This window comes from Sitophilus oryzae, unplaced genomic scaffold (assembly GCF_002938485.1).
Source record: "Sitophilus oryzae breed Bouriz unplaced genomic scaffold, Soryzae_2.0 scaffold_1307_pilon_pilon, whole genome shotgun sequence".
Classification (NCBI taxonomy): Eukaryota; Metazoa; Arthropoda; class Insecta; order Coleoptera; family Curculionidae; genus Sitophilus; species Sitophilus oryzae.
This window is the reverse complement of record NW_022145957.1, coordinates 2,840,790-2,864,903: the sequence shown is the minus strand read 5'-3', so window position 1 is coordinate 2,864,903 and position 24,114 is coordinate 2,840,790. Positions and strand designations below refer to the sequence as shown.

The 24,114-nt window shown below is 34.6% G+C and overlaps 1 protein-coding gene across 1 annotated transcript in view; it reads right to left on the bottom strand.

Moving 5' to 3' along the window:
* Positions 1-11,613: 11,613 nt before the first annotated feature.
* Positions 11,614-24,114, bottom strand: part of LOC115874943 (transducin beta-like protein 2) — a 173,825-nt gene continuing 161,324 nt past the window's right edge. Inside the window, exons 5-8 of the mRNA XM_030890254.1 lie at positions 17,288-17,474; positions 17,037-17,228; positions 16,789-16,974; positions 11,614-11,985 (exon numbers count right to left, since the gene is read on the bottom strand). Coding sequence (XP_030746114.1) covers positions 11,765-11,985; positions 16,789-16,974; positions 17,037-17,228; positions 17,288-17,474 — 786 coding nt within the window. The 3' untranslated portion in view covers positions 11,614-11,764. The remainder of the gene's footprint in view (positions 11,986-16,788; positions 16,975-17,036; positions 17,229-17,287; positions 17,475-24,114) is intronic.

The window sequence follows — 24,114 nt, the reverse complement described above, 5'->3', positions numbered from 1 at the left end:
TTTTTTTTAATTAACAATATTTGCATTTTGGGTGCATTGCATTTTGGTTTACTTTACATTACGGGTAGTTTCCTGATTTCTATATATAATAGAGAAAAACTGACCAAAACGTAAGGCGAAAAAATACCCCCCCCCCCGGGCCCCTTTGGCGTAGTCCGACCCTGGATCGACGTACTGTACTAAAGAAACATACGAATAAAGAATTGGCGTATCTGCTTCAGCGTGATCGTAACGTCGCGTCGTAACGGAAATTATGGAGATAGCAGCATTTCGGCGGCTATTTCAGTCACTGGGAGTTAGCAGATATTATTGAGTTAAAATAACAATTTGTTTTAATTGTAAAAAATTTAACCTGCTTTCCATATTTATATAGTATTTTTTTTCTCTTTCTAACGGTATAAAAAACTTATTCACGTAAAAAATGGAGTTAGCATGTTATCACGTTTCACTGATGATGTGTCATATTGAACCAAATTGAATTTATATTCCCTGCTTTGATCTGATATAATATAGATAGAGTTAGATTAGATTACATTATATTGAGATAATTTGTATTATTACATTACACGGGGTGAGTTTTAAATAAGTGCAAATATTTTCAGGGCGGGTAGATCTCGATAAAAGAAACATATTTTCTCTTTACCGTTTTTGAAATAAATCCAAAATTATACATTATTATTAAAAAGAGTTATTTTACTTTTTTTTTCCAAAAGAAATTATTTTTGGTTAAAATTTTGAGATCCACTGGATCTTTTCTGGATTTTCTTTCTTGTAAATTTAATAAGTTAATAGCAATTAATAACAACGTTAATAATTTAATACAAATTATATTTTTTAACTAAAAACTTAAAAAATGTCCAAAAAAGTTTTCAAAAAATTCTAAATTTTCGCGACAAAACCTCATAATCGCGTTTCTGGGTTCGAAATATACTAGCCCTAAAAATATTTGCACTTATTTAAGACTCACCCTGTAAAACAATAATTAAAAAAAAAGTACTGTATCTAAAGATGTGCATATCATTTAAAAATATATTTTTAAATCATTATTGCGCTATGCATGCTGCCAACAGTCTGCTGAATTTTGTCGGCTATTGGAAAATATTTGGAGGAGTAAAGCTACTGTTTTCCTTATATCAAACGATCGAAAAAAACGGCGTCAAAGACGGCTGGGGAATAAAAATCGTTGATAATTTTGGCGAGGTCAAGTCCTAGACGTCACTGATTTGGCCCGTACTCTTCTTTATTTTTTAATGGCGCCTATACTGCCAGTTGACCTTAAGAAGCTTGTAACTTATTTTTATATTGAGAAAAAATAATTTTTAAATGATGCAGATAAAATTCAAGAAAAATATTTGTTTGAAAATAGATTTGTGCCTAGAAACGTTCCTTTTTTAATATTTCTATAATTAGCGTCAATTTTTGACAAGTTTTATGTCAATGTTTAGTAAATGGCGTCTAGTGCTTGACGTCGCCAAAATGATCATCGATTGTCTTACCCAGCCGTCTTTTCTTTGTCGCCGTTCGTTATTTCGATTATACGGTACTATAGTCTTAGTAGCTACCAGTGGATTCATATATCAAAAAGTCTCCACAAATTTTTTAAACCATCTTTCAGTATTATAATTATTATATAAATCTTCCTAGTCATGTCACTTCGCAGTGGAACATGCCGATAGCCATCCCAAAAATATAACCCTATGCCTAAAACACACCTTTTATTTTTAAAATCGGCTGTTTTTATAGAATATATATAATATATATATATATATATATATATATATATATATATATATATATATATATATATATATATATATATATATATATATATATATATATATATATATATATATATACATAAAAATTTATTATCCGTAATAAATAATTAGTCATATTTTATTACTTACCGCGCCTGTTAAACTAATCTGCCTTATTACACACTAAAGCAGGAAAGGGTTAGTAATTTAACAAAACTGTTAATCTTATCTCACCAAATAGGAAATCAATAGTTTAACTCAAACAAAAGCGCCATTCCAACCGATAATGTCCCATACAGCACACTTCGTCCCAGGGACGGACGTACATTTTACGTCGGTACGTCCCGGGACCAATTAGGGACGTACTATGTACGTATAAAAGTATACGTACTTAGTACGTACCCCATGTACGTACTATTTACGTACATTGTAGGACTTCACTACGGACGTACATGCGAATACGTACTAAGGACGTACATGCGACTACGTACTACGTACGTGTCTTGAAAATTTTTGAAAACGCATTACAAAATGTTATTTAATTTTAATATCATGAGTGGAATATTTTGGTCAGATATACCCAATAATAATGAATGGACTGGATCAGTGGATCTTTTCTAGGCTAACGTTAATTCAAGTCACTCTAAACTACCTCTACTTCTTTTATTAATAAAGCTAACCCGACCGCTATAAAAAATGATTTCCTAAATTATCCAATGACCATAATGCATGACAGCCTTTGAAGAAATCTGATGGGTTAAAAATGTACTCAATCTGATGGGTTAAAAATGCGCACTCAGTGTAACTCCATCTTTTATTAATCAACGTAAAAAATAAAAACAACAATACACTGAATGCGCACCTACTCGGATCCAGTTTTCGATTGTGTTGTGTGAGTGGGTGTCATGTGTCATGGTGGCCGTAGGTTGTTTGGCTTCCGCCTTGTTTTCTTTTGTCGTTGCCTTCGTTGCGCGTTGTTTCAAGGTAAGTTAAAGTGTAATAATATAATGTGACTATTTCACCTAGCACAGTCACAACCTCGAATGATTGAGAATCGGCTCATTCAATTTTTTCAAAACAGAGGCAAGAATTAGATATTTGAATATTTAGTTTTCTTTTTGTATTTTTTAGTGCGCTAAGGGTGTAGTTGCCGGACCGAAGCCAGACTCACGGGTGTATCAAGACATAAGGGATGACCCTGTACCTGAGTTTTTATATTAATAAATATTTTAAGCTGACTTCCATTGAATTATTTCTAATTAAATTCCTAGGTCGTATACGTCGTTGAAAAATGTACGTCCATAGTACGTACATTGTATGTCCATACTACGTACATTGTACGTATACTTTCGATCATTTTACATCCAGTTTTGGTCCGGAGCAAAACATAAAATGTACGTACCTGGAATGTACGTACATGCGACGTACATAGTACGTACTTTACCACATCCCAGGGACGTACCGGGGACATACATAGCGTTAGAAAATGTACGTACATAGTACGTACCTGTACGTACCAGGGACCTGACGTTCGTCCCAACATTACGTACCAGGTACGCGCATAGTACGTACCGTGGCTGTATGGGGTTTTGGTTTTAGTTAATGTAAATCTATGGAATTACATTAGCACAGAATTACTATTAGCACAGAATATCTAGCTACGCGTAGCTAGATATTCTGTGCTATTAGCCAAAGAAAACCAACATGCAGAAATATTTTCTGTGCTAATATGAGAAGCTAATAATTTTATTTAACAGACCTCGGGTAGAGAGAGAGACCGCCATGAAATAATCAAGCGACCAATTGTTATAAATAAAGCAGTTTTTAATTAGTGTGTGCCCTTTTGTGTACCCCATTAGATAACTAGAAACAGTGAACTAAAGTGAACTTAAATAAAATCCAGAGAACAAGTGACCAGGGTTCTAGTTATTTAACAAAGCGTAAATTATTTGCAATTGTAAAATTTTCAGAAGGCTTCAAATATAACATAATTTTTTGCAGAAAATGTATTCGAAAAATTGTAAAATTTCAAAAACAACTCCGTAACAACTCAGTGACAAATGGTTAATGAAATGAGTAAAAAATAAAGCAGTTCCTTTAAAAATCTATAAGTCAGGAGATAAGTGTGGTTTCCAACGTATACTAACCATAGATTACTTTAGATTGCCGACTCCCATGTTATTTTAAGGGCTGTATATTAGCGGCATCTAGTAGGAAAACGAACCGGTTTTTGCGTATTAAAGAAACCTATATTACCGACATCCTTGTCGCCTTTATTTGAATCGATGTTCTTTCCATTTTTATAATCAGATATCAACTATTAAGTTACAAGTTTTAGTTAAACCTAAGTTTTGTCTTTAAATTAAAACACAAAACTTAGGACTAACTATAGCTAGTAGCTTAAATTAATTTCTATTAAGAATAATTAGTAAAACAACACAATATTTACATTAAAAACATTTATTTAATAATGATTAGACTTAAATATACAATAAAATATAATGTTCGTTTCGAAATATTAAAAAAATAATACTGCATGTAGAAAATAGAAGTTTTAGTTTTATCCGGATTAATGTCTAGTGAATAAAAGTTTGCATATTTTAGTATTAGGTCTAAAGCTTTATTTACCTTTTACCAAGTTGAATTCAATTCAAAAGAATCAAAAATGAGAAATATTAGTATCATCGGCATACATAACTATGTTACAGTGGTGAATCAGCTGCATATATTAAAAATAACAGAGGCCTCAAGATGGAACTCTGAGGACCTGAACCTGATATAAATTTTTACATGGAGTACGGAAGAGAGTACGTCTGATCCAGCAACCCCTCACTTGCTTCTAAAAACTATATAAACTATTAACATATTAAATATGCCGCTTTCATAACTAAATCTACCTGGTAAATTTACTATCGGAAGTGTTTTATATTTTAATTGGCCATTAAAAGTATAATCTTCAGTTGTAAAACGTCGATAGGCTTTAAAATTTTCTCTGGTGGTATATTGTCTTCTATAAATTTGTTTCAGCTGCGTATCACCGAAATAACAAACTCGGGCAAACTATTTTTTGGACTCGGAAAGAAATGATCTTTCAGTCCATTTCAGCACTTCGAACATACCACAAAATGACGGCATGGTGATGGTGAATTTTATTTCACGCAGAACAAAAATAGAAAGAAAAACACAACGGTGGCAAATCGAACACCCTTAATAAACCGTACTAAAATTATGAAAAAAAACTCGATAGTTTTTGATAACTACACTTCTTATTTAGAAACAGACACATCGAAAGCTAAAATTTACCTTTGTTTACCTCTTTTACAAAATGGTAAACTAAAGTGGAGGAGGAACAGGAAACAAGAAGTTTAATTACGATCTTTGTTCTTATTGGTTTGGTTGCGGTTATTATATTGATGTTATTTAATTGTACTACATGTCTGTTGCTATATTCTCCATAATAATAATTAATTTTCTGGTCTTTCTGTGTGCTGGGTGGAAATGACTCTTTTGCGTTCCACGTCTGTGTAACGTGGAGCTCTCCCCAAAAAGTGCGGAACCCGTCAACTTCCGGTAGCACAGATTTTATAAGAACGACAGTGAGTGGATGAACATACGAAAACAACTATTTGTAATTTTGATTGTTGTCAAGTTAGACATAGCCGTGCCATAATTTGCCGTGTGTGCGCCGCCTAGCGGCACACATTAAACTTATCTTTGACAATTTACCTATAATATACGGAGTCCGGCAATAGTGCGTCGGGCACCAATAGCTCCTAGAATAAAAAACTTGTGATTTTTGTTTAAGTATCAACCTAAAGTATGTACTAGGATGTATTTGAGGAAAATATTTTAACTTCTGCAGGATGACCCAAAAAAGCGTATGCGAATCGGGATGATTTTTTGTTAAATGGAACTACCTGTATATTATTGCATTTTTGGCTTCCTTTCAGATCACTTTACATAATCCGAATAAATGAGTAAATATATTTAGATAGTTTAAGATATATTAATAAATAAATAAATAATGTATATTTTTCAGCCTTTCTTAAAAAAAACATTAAAAATACATGAACTGTCCTTAAATCAAAACTCTATTAGGTACTTACTTTAGATGGTCTGTACTTACTTTTCTATAAATATCGTAATCCTAAGTCATACAGGATGTTCAAAATTCTACGCCAAACTTGAAAGAGCCATATGAAACAATACTGCGAGTATCTGCGAAAAGGTTAAAAATTTTGAAATACTTTAAATACAAAAGATGTTCATTTTTTAATTCTCTATTTAATAAAAAAAATAATATACCGGGATTCCATTTAAAAAAAAACAAAGAAAAATTATTTTATATTTTAGAAAGTTTGGCGTAGAATTTTGAACGCCCTGTATGATTTAATATTACGATATTTTTAGCAAAGTAAGTATAGACCATCCAAAGTAAATGCCTACTATAGTTTTGATTTCAGGGCAGTTCTTATATTTGTAATATTTTTTTAGTATATATTGGAAAATATATATTTTTTATTTATTTATTAATATCTCAGAAACTATCGAAATATTAAAAAAAAACTCATATCTAAGGATTATGTAAAGTGATCTGAATGGAAGCCCAAAAATGCACTAATATATGGGATGTTTCATTAAAAAAAATCATCACGATCCACTCACACTTTTCTTAGCCACCCTGTATAAGTTAAAATATTTTCCTGAAATACATCCTACTACATACTTTAGGCACAGAACAGATACAAATTTGTATCTGTTCTGTGCTTTAGGTTTGCACTTAAAGAACATACCCAAGTTTTTTATTCTATGATGCCCCACGCACTTTTGCCGGATCCTGTATTTTTTTTCATTAATTACCTATAAATGTTAAGTTCATTAAGTGGTCTCGGAGATAGAGCCGACCTCTATTAATAGACCATCCTCTACAATCACTTGAAAGTGTATCCGCCATCTATGTGTCGTTTATACTTTTAACAAATTTTAAGTCGTTTTTATGCTAGTACAATAATAATAAAAACAAATTTTTACATTGCGGTTTTACGCATTAGTTTATGATAAAAATGTAATATCTTGATGTTATTTGACGATAAAGTATGAGTATAAAAGAATGTAATTTTATATTATTTAAAAACTTACTTGATTCAGTGAGCTGTTCAATACTGAAAATACTGCATTTGTTGTTTAACTGATATTATGCATATAAGTTATTATTTATTAGAAATAATCCATGTCAAAATTAAAATGACATTTAAATAATAAGGTTATAGAAAAATCTGTACCGTAGTGACGTTTACGGCAATCTTTCTTTAATCTTTAGTTTAAAATCAGGCTTTAATCTCTATTAAGATTAAAGCCTGATTTTCATGCACCAGTTGTCCGACGATACGATGCTACGATATTAATTTTATTGGTAGAATTTAAATACTTCAATGTGTTACTTTAGGTTTGCACTTAAACAAAATTCTCAAGTTTTTTTTATTCTAGAAGCTACACATGCCTTACTCACTATTACCGGACTACCGGACCCTGTATAAATGTTTGTGAAAGCATGATGCGATTCATAAAACCAGCGAAGTAGTACTGGGAAAATCCAACAAAAAGAATCAACCAGACTGGTTTAACGAAAATCAACCGCATATACAGGCTTTGTTGGAACAAAAGCATAGAGCACATCAAGCCGTCGCTGCAAATCCACACAATTCAAGACTAGCAGATAACTTTAAAGCAGCCAACAACACGCTCCGAAGAAATCTGCGGTAACTAAAGGATAACTGGTGGTGGCAAAAAGCTAACCAGATTCAAGACTATGCCACGCATCACGACTATCGTAAATTCTTCGAGGCTGTAAAAGAAGTAAACGGCCCAACTAAGAAGGCAAGGTGCCCAATCATGGCACAAAATGGCGAACTTCTAAAAGAGGAAGAGCAAATAAGAAACCGCTGCACTAGTATGATGCAGAACCGACGCTTATATGTCACCCTGAATAATAGTAAGAGCAAGTGGAGAACTGAAATGAACGGGCTGCTGAAGGGAGCCTTTTGGCGCCAATACTATTTAAACAGCCATAACCAATAATCAACCTCTCCCTGCCTACTCAAAACATTTCCTTTATGCTGACGACCTGGTAATAGCTGTACAAGACTTCAGCTTTCACAGCGTCGACCAAAAACTGGAAGGAGCACACAACACAATGCATAATTACTACGACCGAAACCCAACCCGGTTAAGACGCAGGTTTCTGCTTTCCACCTACGCAATAGAGCCGCTGGGACAAAACTATGGAGAGGTAGCTTACTGGAACATACAGAAAAGCCGAAGTCAAAAAAAGTGGGACGCAAAACCATCGGTCTTAAAAACAACTGCACGTTTTTCGACCGGAGAATATGCCTGTTTTGTGTGGAATAGGTCAAGCCATTCGAAACAAGTTGACGTTGCTTTAAATGAAACATGCCGAATAACAAGCGGGTGTATGAAAGCAACAAGCTTATCTCAACTTTACAGAGCCTCTGGATTTGCAGCTCCCTCACAGCGCCGCGAAGCAGCTAAACAAACTGAAAAGTTCAAACAGATGTTCGACGAGCGCCATTCGCTTTTTGGCGAGTTCCAAGGATCAAACAGACTCCGATCTCGAAAAAACCTTTTAAAAACTGTTCAAGATCCATCGCTTGGATACTGTCTTAAAGAAGAAGATTCCGCAGGCCAGCATCTTGATTAGGTTATCTGAAACCCTAAACCACATCAGAACAGAAGGAGCGCCTGCTAAAATAACCAACAAAGCGAAATGGGAACTTATCACTGGCGAGGACACAAGATCTGAATGTGGCGACATCCAAAACATGGAGCATCTGGAGGATTTATGTAACTCCGACGAAAATGCTCTAGGCGTCGCCCGGTACTACTGGGCTAAAGAATTTTAAATAATACTTATACATTATGTACCTCTATGGTTCGGACACGAAAAAGAAAAGAAGGAGTGAAATAATAGATGTGGAAATGTTTTTGTAACAAAGGCTTAAGAGAAACCGTTTTATCATACACTAGCGTGTACCAGCGACTTCGTTCGGGTCGAATTAATCATTTGTAATGGTGATGATAAAGCAAAGCAAGAATTTCCATTAACATACAAACTGGATAAAATTTTCTCACATTTATGCCAGCAAGAGAAAAAACGATATGGCGATATTATTACATAACTTGGTAATATTTGAGGGGTAGTTTTATCTCGTTGGAATTTGACTTTCGAAAAATCCGTTTGCCAAAAATAAGCTTTTTACGTCAATCAGTTTAAGCAGAATCGTGGTTAAGAAATTACCCAACTTTTTGAAACACCCTGTATGATTTTTAAAAAAATTTCAAAATATGTAAAAAAACCAAATAAATTATGCTTGTCCAAGCGTTTTCCCGAAAGACTAACCGTTTTTTAAATAACAAATATTGTAATATTTAAGGGGCGTTTTCACCCTCTTGGAATTTGAGATTCGAGAAACCCCTCCTTATCGAACCTTTACACCCCACAGTCAATCCGTTTGCCAAAAATCAACTTTAAACGTCAAGCAGAATCGTGACTCAATGGTCATATTTTATAAAACACCCTGTATAAATTTATAAAAAATCTTAAAATATGTAAAACAACAAAATAAAATATACGTGTTTAAGAGTTTTTCTGAAAAACTCACCGGTTTTTAAATAAAAAATATTTTAATATTTAAGGGATAGTTTTACCCCGTTAGAATTCGAGTTCCGAGGAGAAAAATCCCTTCTTATCGGACCTCTACACCCTAAAGTCAATCTGTTTTCCAAAAATCAGCTTTTTACGTCAAGCGCTTTAAGCAGGATCGTGATTAATCAATGACCAGATTTTTCGAACCACCCTGTATAAATATTTTTAAAAAATCTTAAAATATGTAAAAAACAAAATAAAATATACTTGTTTAAGCGTTTTTTCGAACACTTGACCGTTTTTTAAATAAAAAATATTGTAATATTTGAGGGGTGGTTTCAACCTCTTGGGACTAGAATTTCGAAAAATCCCTTCTTATCGAACCTCTACACTCTATATTCAACCTGTATGCCAAAATTGAGCTTCTTACGTTGAGTGATTTGAGCAGGATCGTGATTAATCAGTATGTCAGTCACTTAAGGATTTTATATATTAGTATAGATTTCAAAATTTAAATCTTTACAAATTTAGCATTTTAGTCAATACAAATAACTATCCAGTAACATGTTTATTTTTGTTATTGATGACAGTATGTATTATTTTAATTTTAAATATCTTAAGAACAATTACACAAGTATACACGGTTTTGGACCTGAGCAACTAAAAACAATTTCTAAGGTAATTTTTGGAGGTGAATCCAAATCAGCAGTCCATTTTTTAAGATTGGTTCTAGTTTTTGAAATATTCAATAAATTCATTATTTTACTATTTTTGACCGTTAACGGTCATTTATTGAATTAAACAATATAAATCAGAAATGAACAGAAGTTGAACTGAGTCTTTTATACTGCTTGGGATCTGTTTCACGGATTAGGGTCCAACGCAGTAATCGCTCATCATGCCTTCATCCCAAAATTCTTGGTATCGCCTTTCGATTTTCGCTATATATTGGTGTAGCCGCTCTCCTTGCTCTTCGCTTGTGTCGTCCAAGTTTTGTGGAAAAAAATCAAGATGTGAATGCAGAAAATGTATCTTGAGAGACATTCGAGCTCCAATCTTGTGGTAATTTTGCAAAAAATTGTCGATTACTTGCTTGTAATCCGGTGATTTATGATTACCGAGAAAGTTGTGAACAACACGATGCCCATGCTGCTGCCTCATCAAGCATTAAACATTTTGTAAACGTTGCGTCAGCCATTAGTTTTCGAATATCAGGTCCGACAAATATTCCTTCTTTGATTTTTGCGTATGACAGTTTTGGAAACAACTTGGTTAAGTACTGGAAAGCCGGTCCTTCGCGATTGAGCGCTTTGACAAAGTTCTTAATAAGGCCAAGTTTAATGTGAACAGGTGGCAGTAAAACCTTCTGTGGGTTTACAAATGGTACAGAGGACACATTTTGTTGTCAGTGCTACTGCCATGCACGAACTCGAAAACTAGAGCCAATCTTGACAAACGGATTGAAGATCTGAGTTCAGGGCATCAAATAACGTTAAGAATCGTTCTCATCTGCTCGCGTCCAAAAGTTGACCCGAATTTGTAAACTTGTGTTATTGAAGGGTTGCCAGGTTTGCCAAGATACCTTTCTTACATAAAAATGGCGTAAATGTTAGTAATGAGTAGTGTAATACAAGTATTCAAAACAGTTAAAAATACAAGTAGGAATCATACCGTACGATAAAAAAAAACGGCGTCCAGTTGGCTGGGAAATGACGATCGATGACATTTCCCATATATGAAATGACAGCGATCCTCATTTCATAGCTATCGCTGACGCCGTTTTTTTTCAATCATACGGTACTAAGTACCATCGAAATCGAATTACTCACACAAATTTTCATCCAAAGGAATTACAGTTTAGTGAAGTTCAGAAATGATATGGAAAAATCTGAAATACAAATTAAACTCCTACACCCTGTATCTCCGAAACTAAGAGAATTTTTTTACATAGGTAAATATAATTTATCATGCAGAATATGTTGTCGAGGTTCCCCTATTACCAATTTAAACCATCTTGTATGTATATTATGCTCTTTTTTTCTGATGTGTATTTAAATTGTACCATTTTTACTCTTATATTTCTTTCAGTCTTACTCTTAGTCTCTATCTGTAGTTCTAATTTTTACTATTCACAACATTCTCAGTAGATATATTTTTTTAAGAATATGTAGTGTTAAAAAATGTATAACATTACTTTTCAAATTATTTTTATTTATTAAAAATATAAAATAGTTGAAATTCCAATATGATTTAAATTTAATAACAGCAAGAAGGGTCCCTAACATGAAATTCAAATATAAACTCAATTAACTCAAATTCAAAGTATTGTAAAATGTTCTATGAACTAATAAATCTCCCCCATGTTCTTCAAAAAAGTCTCGGATTCTTTAATAAGTTGTAGTAGGCGATCTTTGGTGGCAGATGTTTGATGTTCTTTAAGTTTTTCTTTGGCTGTGACAATACTGCATCGATATCCAGTAACGTTGTGAAAAATTTTTATCTGTTTATCAGCTGATACCAAAAGGTACTTTCCTGAGGCATCGAAGAACAAGGCCGTAATACTACCTAAAATAAAATCCAATTTTTAAAAATATCTATACCGGGTGCGTCTCAAAATTGGCTCACCTCTATAACTTTATTTATTTTTTCAGATAAAAAAAACGAGATTTCGTATGTTAGTATATGACGTAAATTGGGATTGATTGACGTATTCAATTGTTTTTAGTTTTTAGTTTCTTACTACAACTTTTGATTTTTAAATAACACCCTCGTTATTTTATTACTTTATTTGATAGAAAATGACACTCTGAATAGAATGACATATCATATGTCAACTTTTGACATTTTCGCTTAAAAAACGTATTTTAAATATCAATCTAGAGTGCCATGGCTTGTTCTGGCCTGTTAAAAAATGCCCAAATCGTATTTTTAATCATATCTCATTTTTTTCAAATGGAACGAGGGCGGCTCATTAGCATATTTGGAAAAAGCATTTTTTTACAAATAATTTGGTACCACACACTTGGTATTTCGAGTCTAATTATTGTTATGAACCGCATGTTACAATTTCAAATAAACCATATGAAAATATGTCAAAAGTTGACATATGATATGTCATTCTATTCAGAGTGCCATTTTGTATCGAATAAAGTAAAAAATACCGAGGGTACCATTTAAAAATCACAAGTTGTAGTCATTTCCGGTGAAACAGGAAGTGGTAACAGTTGCATATACGGTTTTCGGCTATTTTTGGACTATATAAGAAAATTTTTATATACTCACATTCTATTGACCTTAGAGATTGTAAATATGCTGGGGGAGAAGAGAAATTGTGTTTCTTTAAGTATTTTTTCAACCAAACAAACTTACGGGACTTGGGAGCGAATAGGGGTGCTGGGCGGGGTAAAAGCGTACAAGCTGGTAAAACATGACATACAAATATAGAAACATCGTATTTTCCATTTAAAAAAATTGAGAAAATATAGATTATGCACGGAATTTAAATAAAACAAACATTGAACAATGAAAATAATATATTTTATTTTGATGAAATATATAAAAATAAAACCTTAAACTAACAAAATATAAAAAACAAAACCAAAATAACGTTTCACTCTTGTGTTTTGTTTTGTTTTGTTTTGTGTTTTCTTCTTTTTCCCTAGATTAAAAAATAGTTTATTATATTTTTAGGGCTATTTGGGATCCGTTTCACTTTATGGCCCTCAAAATTAAGACATTTTCCATAAAATGAAGTGTCTATTCTAATGCTGTGAAGACAAACATAAAGAGCTTGAGTTGAGGAAAAATGCAATTTTGGTAAAATAAGAGAAAATTTTTTCTAACATACGAAAAAAAACAAAGAATCAAACCAAACAAGATCAACCGAATCTAAACCAAACCAACAAAAACCAACCAAAACAAGCCAACCAAAACCAAACCAACCAAACCGCTCATTGTGTTTTCATTGCTACAGCTATAACTAAGCAATTCTCTATACCGCTGGTGGCGATTTAAAAAATAAATAAAAACATTTTAACAACAACCTATGACGTCATTTTTCCCTTTGAAAAAAAAGGATGCATGAAATTGCGGACAATTTACTAGCTGATTTGGCAACCATGCATCAATTCACGTTTGTCAAAATTCAACCTTCACTACTGTCAGCATCAATGTATCCTTGAATGTAACCTGCCAATGATATCTGAATAAAACAGTTTTACATAGTTTTTTTGAAGAAATTTTACATTAAAAGCTTAATTAAAGGATTGTAAAATGGTTGTGTTATGAGTATCTTTAATCAGAATATTGTTTTTACCCCGCCCAGCACCCCTATTCGCTCCCCGGTCCCGTAAGTTTGTTTGGTTGAAAAAATACTTAAAGAAACACAATTAAGGACAATAGAATGTGAGTAGCTAAAAATTTTCTTATATAATCCAAAAATACCCAGCATATTTGCAATCTCTAAGGACAGTAGAATGTGAGTATATAAAAATATGTTCTTATATAGTCGAAAAATAGCCGAAAACCGTATATGCAACAATTATCCAAGAAGTGACTAAAAACAATTGAATACGTCAATCAATCCCAATATATGTCATATACTAACATACCAAATCTCGTTTTTTTATCTAAAAAATTAAAAAAGTTATAGGGGTGAGCCACTTTTGAGACGCACCCGGTATATGTATAAACACAATGTAAGTGATCGATAATTTCGGGTAAAAAACAATCAACAGTTCTGTAATTTGCATTTATATGAATATATAACATATAATTTACATGTTATATGAAAAAAAACATTTTATTTGTAGATTTACTTTATATTGTCCCTCATGGGCTGTGCTTTTGTGAATCTTCCACGTACTCTGCCGACCACAAAGCCTCAAAGGCCAATATGTAAGAAAGAGATAGACTAAGGAAGTAACGTGTGAGTTAAGGTTGTCGCTCACCAGGTAGGCGGGGCCGGGAATAGATTTTTTCCGTCTGCGAAGGGACTGCGCCGACTATAGCGGGGACTACTTCTTATACAAATCTGTATCAATTTTAAAACTTCGCACCCTTAATATCTTTCTTGCAGTCAAAAATATGAAAAATCGGAGAGACACGTCAATTTTATTTGTAAGGGGGACACGTTAAATGAATATTTTTAGCCTTTTTCTTTCAACCCCCTAGGAAAGGTAGATGTTACCCTTACAATCTTAAATAGGAATGGAGTTCGTTCGGAAGTGGCACATCATTTTAAAGAGCGTTTAATTCTCTTTTCAGTAATATCCTACTTTGTTGCTTTTTGTCCTGTGTTGGTTTCCGAATAATTGCGTTTCAAAGTTGCAGAAACAATTAAATATGCCTGCATTGAGATTTTGGTTTTCTGGCTAGTGTTTACACAAAAATTAGTGCAATGGATCTCCTTGTAGTAGGTACAAATGATTAGAAGATTAGGTTACACCACTTACGCCCTATCTTATAAGTTGTTCAAAATGTTGTTCATTTTCCTGTAAACAACAATAAAGTCTGTTTTCAAACTCCTCCCTAACACTAAACGTTCTCTAAATTCCTCCCTAACATATCGGAAAACTTCACCGGGAATTGACTGGCATTCTACTGTAATTCGCCTTTTAAGACCAGCAAGATTGTGTCTTATAAACAATGGATTTAAGATGTCCCCAAAGAAAGAACTCTAAGGGTGTTAAATCCGGTGATCTTGGAGGCTATTCAATTGGTCCCCTTCTGCCAATCCATGAACCCGGAAATCTCTCGTTTAACCACTGCCGGACCGGAACAAAATAATGAGGTGGAGCCACCGTCCTGCTGGAATGTTAACAAATCCTCCTGTAAAACTGGATTACCCTCTGCATCAATTTGAGTTTCTAGCTCTTGTGTGGTAAGAGGATCAATAGTCTGTTGAAGCGTATAAAGATACAGATCACCTGTCAAGTTTCCTTCAATAAATAAAGAACCAATAATGGCATTTCCGAGAATACGAGCCCAAACATTAACTTTTTGGGTATATTGTGTATCTCCTTCTCGAAAAATATGCAGATTTTCGTCAATCCAATATCGACAATTTTGTTTGTTAACATTTCTATTTAGAAAAAATGAACATTCATCGGACAAACAGATATTCGGTAGAACGTTAGGGTTGGCGTTGACTTGACGACCAATTGAAGTGTCTGCATTTTGGAATTTATGCATTTTCAGTGTTTTTCTTACAGTCTCGTGTGATATTCCTCTGTTGTGCTACTGTCCGCAAGGAGCTGGTGGGCTCTGTAGCAAATAATCGCAAAACCTCAATTTGAGCTCCTTCATTCATCACTCCTAGGTTATTTCTTTTTCTATTACTCACCGAACCAGTTTCGGAGAACTTTGCCACCAAATCCAGCACATATCTGTGACTTACTTCCCGATTTTGATTTCTTTCATTGAAAACCAATGCCGTCCTTCGTGCGCACTTTCCAGCGTCTCCATAAATGAAAATAATTTCAGTTCTTTCTTGAAGAGAATAAACCATTCTCACACTTTATGCACTTAATAAAAGTTATCACTGAACACCCCAACAATCAAAAGCAAATTAACAATAGTAATATTCTTGTTTTGGCTACATCTTTTAAATTTGCTGAACATGGTTTTTTTGTTAAGACAACAACGTATTTTTAGAATTTGTTGGAAACAGGAAATTTGTTGATAGTATAGCAAGGCTTTTTGTGGAATTTCAGTGATAAGACATCGAATAAACGCAAATTATCTAGGTAGGTACTCGTAATTTTTTTAGATTACTTTGATGTAAATATTTTTTGAGGTTACTTTGCCAATCCCGAAACAAAGTTTCAAACGGTGCTATCCATGGCCGTAGCGAAGGGGAGGCAGGGGGTATGCCTTCCCTGTAAATTGCCACTCATTCGAATTTGACAAAAGAAAGGTAAATGTTTATGATGTTTTCTAAAAAGCAACTAAGATACCACTGAAAAGTGAATTAAACGCTCTTTAAAACAATGTGCCACTTCCGAACAAACTCCATTTCTATTTAAGATTGTAAGGGTGACATCTACCCCTCCTAGGGGGTTGAAAGAAAAAGGCTAAAAATATTAATTTAAAGTGTCCCCCCCCCCACAAATAAAATTGACGTGTCTTTTCAATTTTTCATATTTTTAACTGCAAGAAAAATATTAAGGGTGAGAAGCTTTAAAACTGACACAGTTGTATATTTTTAATATACATAACGTACAAACCAACGACGATAAATATGGCTATTTTGGATGCTTCATTTATAAATAGAGAGTATTGTTAACTACATAATAAATATTAGATTCTTAAAGTAAGAACTTATGTAAGAACTAATGAATGTCTTCATTGTCGCTACTACTAATTTACCTTCAGCAACATTTTCAATTGTGCAATCCAATTCACCGGTAAATGTTGAAAAAAATTGCAGATCGTTAGCCGCCGCGATTGCAATTACTTCAGAATTTGGTGATAACGCTATTAAGGCATTACTTCCATCTAGTTCGTATTTCCCCGTTTTCTCGAATCTAACTCCCTGGCCTTGTTTATAATTCACTGAAATATAAGAATATGAATATTGATATATATGAACGTTTCTTGAAACTACATTATATTACCATTAGTATCAAATAATCTCCACGTTCCATCCTTAGATACTGTAGCCATATGAGAAGAATCTACATCAAAAGCTACATCATATACACCTGATGTATGACCACCTAATGTCAACTCCACAACAGATTTTACTTCTTTAAACTCTCCAGATTTGTCAAATATTACTTCCCACGTTTTAGCTTCTGGTGTAAAACCTAAAAGCATTAAACACTATCATAACCTCTCCATTCGATTTTTTTTCAATCGATTATACCCGATGCAACTACAAATCTTCCACAGGGGCTAATTTTTGCACAAGTTGTACTCATTAAGAAGGTATCTACGGTTGCTAATTTCTCTCCTTTTAAATCCCACAGAACCAGATCAGTTTTATTAGAGCAGGTCATTATAAATTTTCCATTTGTGGCAATCCCCATTCCAACGATGTCAGTGTCATGAGCCTAGAATAAATAAAATAAAGCTTCAATTAACTTATTACATAAATCATAAATACAAAAATTCGAAAATATAGTTCATACATAAATTCAAAATTCGTTCTAATTTGAACAATACGATAGAACTTCTAAAAGCTTAACTACTTTTAGAAATGCACATCATTCTACATGTCCGGTTCAAAAAACAATATAGACAATACTAATTATATTAAATTTCATTATTCAAATAAATATTTTTGTAGAAATGTATTTTAGCATAACAAACGAAAAGTTTTTTTCTTTCTTATACCAAAACTCTAAACACAAGGTGGTGAACACTTCCCCCTACTGTCAAGCTTGGTAGTGAATGAATTACTAGAAAAAAAATCACTCTAGCGGGAATAGGGTATGCAGATGGCATAGTCATGATCGCTCGGGGGAAACATGAAGGCACCCTGTGTGATATTATCCAAAGGGGACTCCGCATCATTGAGAAATGGTGCAGGACTTTCGGACTGAGCATCAACTCAGACAAGACCGCTGTAGCGAAATCTGAAAAACTTGAAAATAATTCATCTAGTTAGAAAAGATAGAATACTACCATCACTGAAAATCAAATATCTGGATATAACCCTGAACAGTAACTTATATTGACCAGGCATATTAAGAACATGACCAGCAAAACCACAAAGACTCCCATGATCTGCAGAAGACTGGCGGGAAATAAATAGGCGCTGGATGTATACCATGATAGTAAGACCCTTGATTATCTATGGAGCAGCTGCTTAGTACACAAACTAGAGCAACGTACAGCAAGACAAAACCTGCGCAAAATACAGAGACTGGCATGCATCTGCATCACAGGTTCCATGAGAACATGCCCAACAGCAGTAATGGAGGTCATTATAGACCTGTACACCTATGTACACTACAACACCACTGCACATTGTCGTCGGTAGATATGTCAATGCGACAATGATTAGAATGATCATTAACGGAAACAGTACTGGGAGAATTTTCAGTTCATAGGCTTGGGACACCCTCACAAAGAAAATTCCACTCGTCCAACTCCCAGTAAATGGCATACCAAGGATGTACAACTTTGAGACCTCACTGTAGTATTGAGCAATAAAAAGAATTGGAAGAGGGAAACGTTTGCTCAGCAGGTAAAAGACCATATCATAAAATGGTACACTGATGCTTCCAAAACCAATGCAGGAGTATTTGGGCCGAAAACTAAATAAAACTCCGAACCAATCGGCACCTACCCTAGCATTTTTCAGGCGGAAATCCACGATATCGAAAGACGCGTACAATTTATCTTAGATAGGAGCTATCGGAAACAGGAAATTGCCATCTTATCCGATGGTCAAGCAGCATTAAAAGCGATCAACTCAGTAACCATTAATTCGAAGTTGGTTAAAGAATACCTAGAGAAGCTGAACAAATTAGGCAAAGAAAATACTCCTCCTACTCTGAGTGCCAGCTCACCAAGGACTAGAAGGCACTAAAAAAGCAAACGATCTAGCTAGAAAAGGGGCGAACACTCGACTATCTGAACCAGAACCGTTCTGCTTTCTAAATGGAAACCAACTTACAGCAGAACTCAAGAACCTGGGAGACTCCATCCATAACCTGGAAGGGAATCTGGACAATAGGAACGGTCTAACACTCGAAAAATTTCTCAGAACCTACGACTGAGAAAAATCAAAGATTTTCTTTGATTTAATTAAGAACAATCTTCGGACGGTCACAGGTTTTTAATAGCACATTGTCTCCTCAAAGAACATCTCTGTAGGTTGAAGCTAAGAAATAACGGCGAATACAGATTCTGTGGGGAAAATGGGGAAACACCAAAACACCTTATCACTGAGTGCGCCGAGACGACAACCAGTTGTGCCAGAAACTTTAGTACAATTGATGTCGAAGATGGAGAGCTAGCCTCTATTGAGCCGTCTCAGGTACTGGCTTTTATCAAAGCCCTGAGGCTGTATGATGAGTTATAACTCGTTGTAAAATGTAAAATTTTTAGGAGGGGGGTAATCACCGCGACCTTACTGATATGTTGTGTGTTGCCCTTTCTTGAGTTATAACGAGTTATAACTCATCATATAGTCTCAGGGCTTTAACAAAAGCCACTATCTGAGACAGCTCCACAGAGGCAAGCTCTCCATTATCGACTTCAGCCGTGCCAAAGTCCATGGCACGAACGGTCGTCGTCTCGGCGCACTCAGTGATGAGGTGTTTTGTTTGGTTCGGTTCTAGTGTTTCCCCATTTTCCCCCCAGAATCTGCATTCGCCGTTGTTTCTCAGCTTCAGCCTACTGAGGCGTTGAGGAGACAGTGTCCTAGTTAGAAACCCCGTGACAATCCGAAGATTGATTTTACTTTAACCAAGCAAAATCTTAGATTTTTCTGGATATCGGTAAAAATGCAGGAATTGGAAACAGTGCGAACGATGGAAATGTTAGCGAAAGAAAAAGATTAGTTCAAATGTGTCATACCACTCGGTGCGAATGGCAGCAATCTGCAATGCGAACGATGTCAGGTCTGTCCTCGGCTAAAGAAAAAAAAATGTTAAAATGTGGGCGTTAAGATAAACATGCTGGAAGTGGAAAGAGTATGAATGGTGGAAATGTTAACGAGATTCGCTCAAATGGTGCGAATGGCTACAAAGCGAATGAATGGTAACATTCACCAAGCTGTAACATTTATCGTCGACTTTAGATTAGAAAATGCCTTGTCCATGGAATATCATGTAGCGCCATCTCGAGAGTCATATAAATAGAGTTTTAAACTTTTCTAGAAGTGATCGGAGAACTTAAAAGTAGATATGAGCAACAAATCACAAACAGCGATTCAATCCTGCGATTGGCTCCCATAGGAAACTGCGACTTCGATTTTTTTTCTATTTGTGAGTTTCAATTTAGGCAACAAATATTACTACAGTTCCGATTTGCGATTTTGCTGCAATTTGCAATTTTGTTGTGATTACGATTTTGTAAACTAGGACCCTGATAACCTTCTATTTGCGAGTTTGAATTTTTAGCAGTTGCGATTTACGATTTTGTTGGGAATGTAATTTTGTGGTCCATTCAAGCATTTTATAGTAACTAGGATTGAATTTTTCTCTGATTTTATTTATTTATAGAGAAGGTATTATTTTTTTAGTGCCAAGATGATAATATATCGGGTGTTTCTCAAGAGTGGTTCGCCTGTATAACCTTTTTATTTTTTTCTGATAAAAAAACGAGATTTAGTATGTAATCATATGACATAAATTAGGATTGATTGACGTATTCAATTCGTTTCGATCGCTTCCTGTTTCACCGGAAATGACTATATACCACTTTTGATTTTTGAATGGCACCCTCAGTATTTTTTTACTTAATTCGATAGAAAATGACACTCTGGATAGAATGCTTAGTACAATATTTAAATATTAAAATGGCAATCGCAGGTTACAGTCCCAGCGATTTAAAAATAGCAATTGCAGTTTCAATTACGATTCGGGAATCGCAGTTTTACACATCTCTACTTAAAATTCAAAGATTTAATATAGATTTAATAATAAGAGTCAAAAATGTAATATAAATGGTTCTGTTTAATTACGCTGGAAATCGCTGCATTTCTCAAATAGGTAAATATTTCGGCATTAGCTTCGCTATTAATTGAATTTCCCAGACTCTTTCCAGACGGGAAATTTTTATATTGTTCGTGATAAAAACATCATTGTCTGCCACGCATATCTCTTGACTTGAGCAGATGCGCTTCGTTTATTTTTACGAATGGATAATAAACAAGAGTATACTATTGTTTTCCGCACTATTATTTGAAGTGGCTGTTTATGTAATATTAAGTAGTCCTTTATTATTATTATTAAAAAGAAAAAGCGTGGATGTAAACGAAAAATGGAACAAATGCACTTAGATGCAATCAAATTAAGCTTTTCGACCCAGGATAAAATAAAAAGAACAAAAACGGAAGATTAAATTTAAAATATTTTATATCTTTCCCCTTTCAATATAATTTTTATCATACTTTTATAATCACTTTTTATAATATTAAATTAACTAAATTATATAAAATAAAACCTTTTCAAAGACAAACAATATAATATATAATTATAATATATAATAAAATGACACCGTTGCCTAAAAATGTTTAATTGTCTTATACCGGGTGCGTCTCGAAAGTAACACACCCCTATAACTTTTTTATTTTTTAGATCGGCATTGGCTCAGAAATTATTTTGAAAAATTGAAATAAAAATGATACTTCTACACCCTGTAACTCTGAAACGACGCATTTTGGGACATAAATTTATACGAACTTTTTACTTATTTTTATCTGCAGAATATGCTGCCGTTCGGAATACAATTCGGACCACCCTGTATAATGAGTATCGCCATCCAAAAAGTCAAAGATCGAAATAAAAAAATATATTTATTTTTTTATGACAGGTTTATTCAGGAACTACTTGATTAGGTAATATAAAAATAGGAATTATTATATTTCTTGAAACTGACTCAGAATGATTCAACAATATGAATAAGCAAGTTGAATTTATCAAAAAGTCAGAAACGGAATTTCCTCTTAATTTAACGTTATCTAAGAATCTAATAATTTATAAATTAATATTGCTATGAACTTATTTGTCAGCTGCTTAACGCAAATTTGAGCTGCTAATTCTTCCAATATTTTAAGTAAACCAAATAATATTTTAATTGATTCAGGTAAATTAAAAAAAAAATAATTATATTGTTACGGATTCCGTGGGTCCACTAATTTAAACTCACGATAAAATACTTAACGAATTTATTTTCTCACTTTATACACAATTACTAACTTATAACACACAACAAACTAACTATTTATAAGATTCCTTCACCAAATTGTCCGATTTTCAATTTCCACGCGGTATATTCGAATTTCAAAAACTGTCTCAGTTGTCGATGGCTCCGGCTTATATACTCTATTGACTGCTTCTCGAAACTTCTCCAATTCTCGGAAAGCGTACTTCTTCATACCAGACAATTCTATTGTCTGATTCCCTTACTTCTCGACTTGACTAAAAGATGGCGCCTGAAAAAGTCTTTTAATTTCTGGCGGATACGTTGCGGTTGTGCAGGCAACCAGTAATACATTTTTAATTTCTGGCGGATGCGCCATTTTTCTTGACATTGCCCCCTTCTCAAATTTGATCGTCCCGATCAAGGTTTCCTGTCTGGTATCTCTTCAATCGATCCAGATGAACTACTTTCATCTTACTTCTAGGGCTGCGTTGAATCCGGTACACAACATCATTTATCCTCTTGATGACTGTATAAGGACCTTCCCATGCTGGAGTTAACTTTGGGGACCTCCCTTTCTTGCGCTGTGGGTTATATAACCATACCATATCGTCCTGTTGAAATCCCGTAGAATTAGCTCTGAGGTCGTAACGAGCTTTCATCCGGTCACTGGCTAGCGTAATCTTACTTCTCACGGCCTTATGAATTCCCAATAACCTTTCCTTCAGTTCATCCGCGTAGTCCTCTACGTTCGTGGTGCTGTCGTCTGGTGATCCGAACACCAAGTCACAAGGCAACCGTAATTCTCGACCAAATAAAATCTTCGATGGTGAAAGTCCGGTGGTGTTGTGAACTGCACTTCTATATGCCATTAGGAATAGTGGTATATGCTGATCCCAATCTCTTTGATGTTCATCCACCATTTTCGAGAGATGTTCTTCAATGGTCTTATTGAATCTCTCGACCATCCCATCAGACTGCGGATGTAAAGCTGTTGTCCTAGTCTTGTGAATACCAAGCAGATCACACATCTTCTGGAACAGTCTTGACTCGAAGTTCCTTCCTTGGTCAGTGTGAAGCTCTAAAGGAATTCCAAATCTACTGAAGACATTATTGACTAATACTTCAGCTACAGTCGATGCTTCTTGGTTTGGAATGGCAAAAACTTCTGGCCATTTACTGAAATAATCCATCGCCACTAAAACGTACTTGTTGCCCTTGTGCGTTTCAGGGAATGGGCCTGCAATGTCAACAGCGATTCTTTCGAATGGCAGTCCAACGTTATATTGTTTCATTTTTCCCCTAGATCGAGTGCTTGGTCCTTGGCTGGCTGCACAAATTTTACATTGTCGACACCATTTCTTGACATCTTCGCAATAATCCACCCAGTAAAAGCGATCTCTCAGCTTGCTCAAGGTCTTGTTTACCCCAAGATGGGCTCCAGTTTTACCACCGTGAATTTCTTCCAATACCTGGGTAACTTTCTTCCTTGGTACCAGTAACTGAGTTGTTACTGTGCTGCCATCCGCACTTTCCCATGTGCGCTTTAACAATCCATTCTCAATAACCAGTGAATTCCACTGAGCCCAGAGAGCTTTGAAAACGAGCCCTCTGTCCGCAATATCCTGCCACGGTGGTCTCTCGCCGTTACCTTCCTTGAGCCGTAGTATTGCTCCGATGTCTGGATCTTCCATTTGATCTTTCCTCAATTGTGTCGTCGTCCACTGTTCATCGGTTCCAAGTTTAAACTCCTTATCATGACAGTGCCTTCACGTTGTTCCGTTTTACAGCAGTGCTTACAATCGGTTTGACAGGGTCTTCTGGATAAACCGTCTGCGTTACCATGCATTTTTCCAGCACGATGTTGGATGGTAA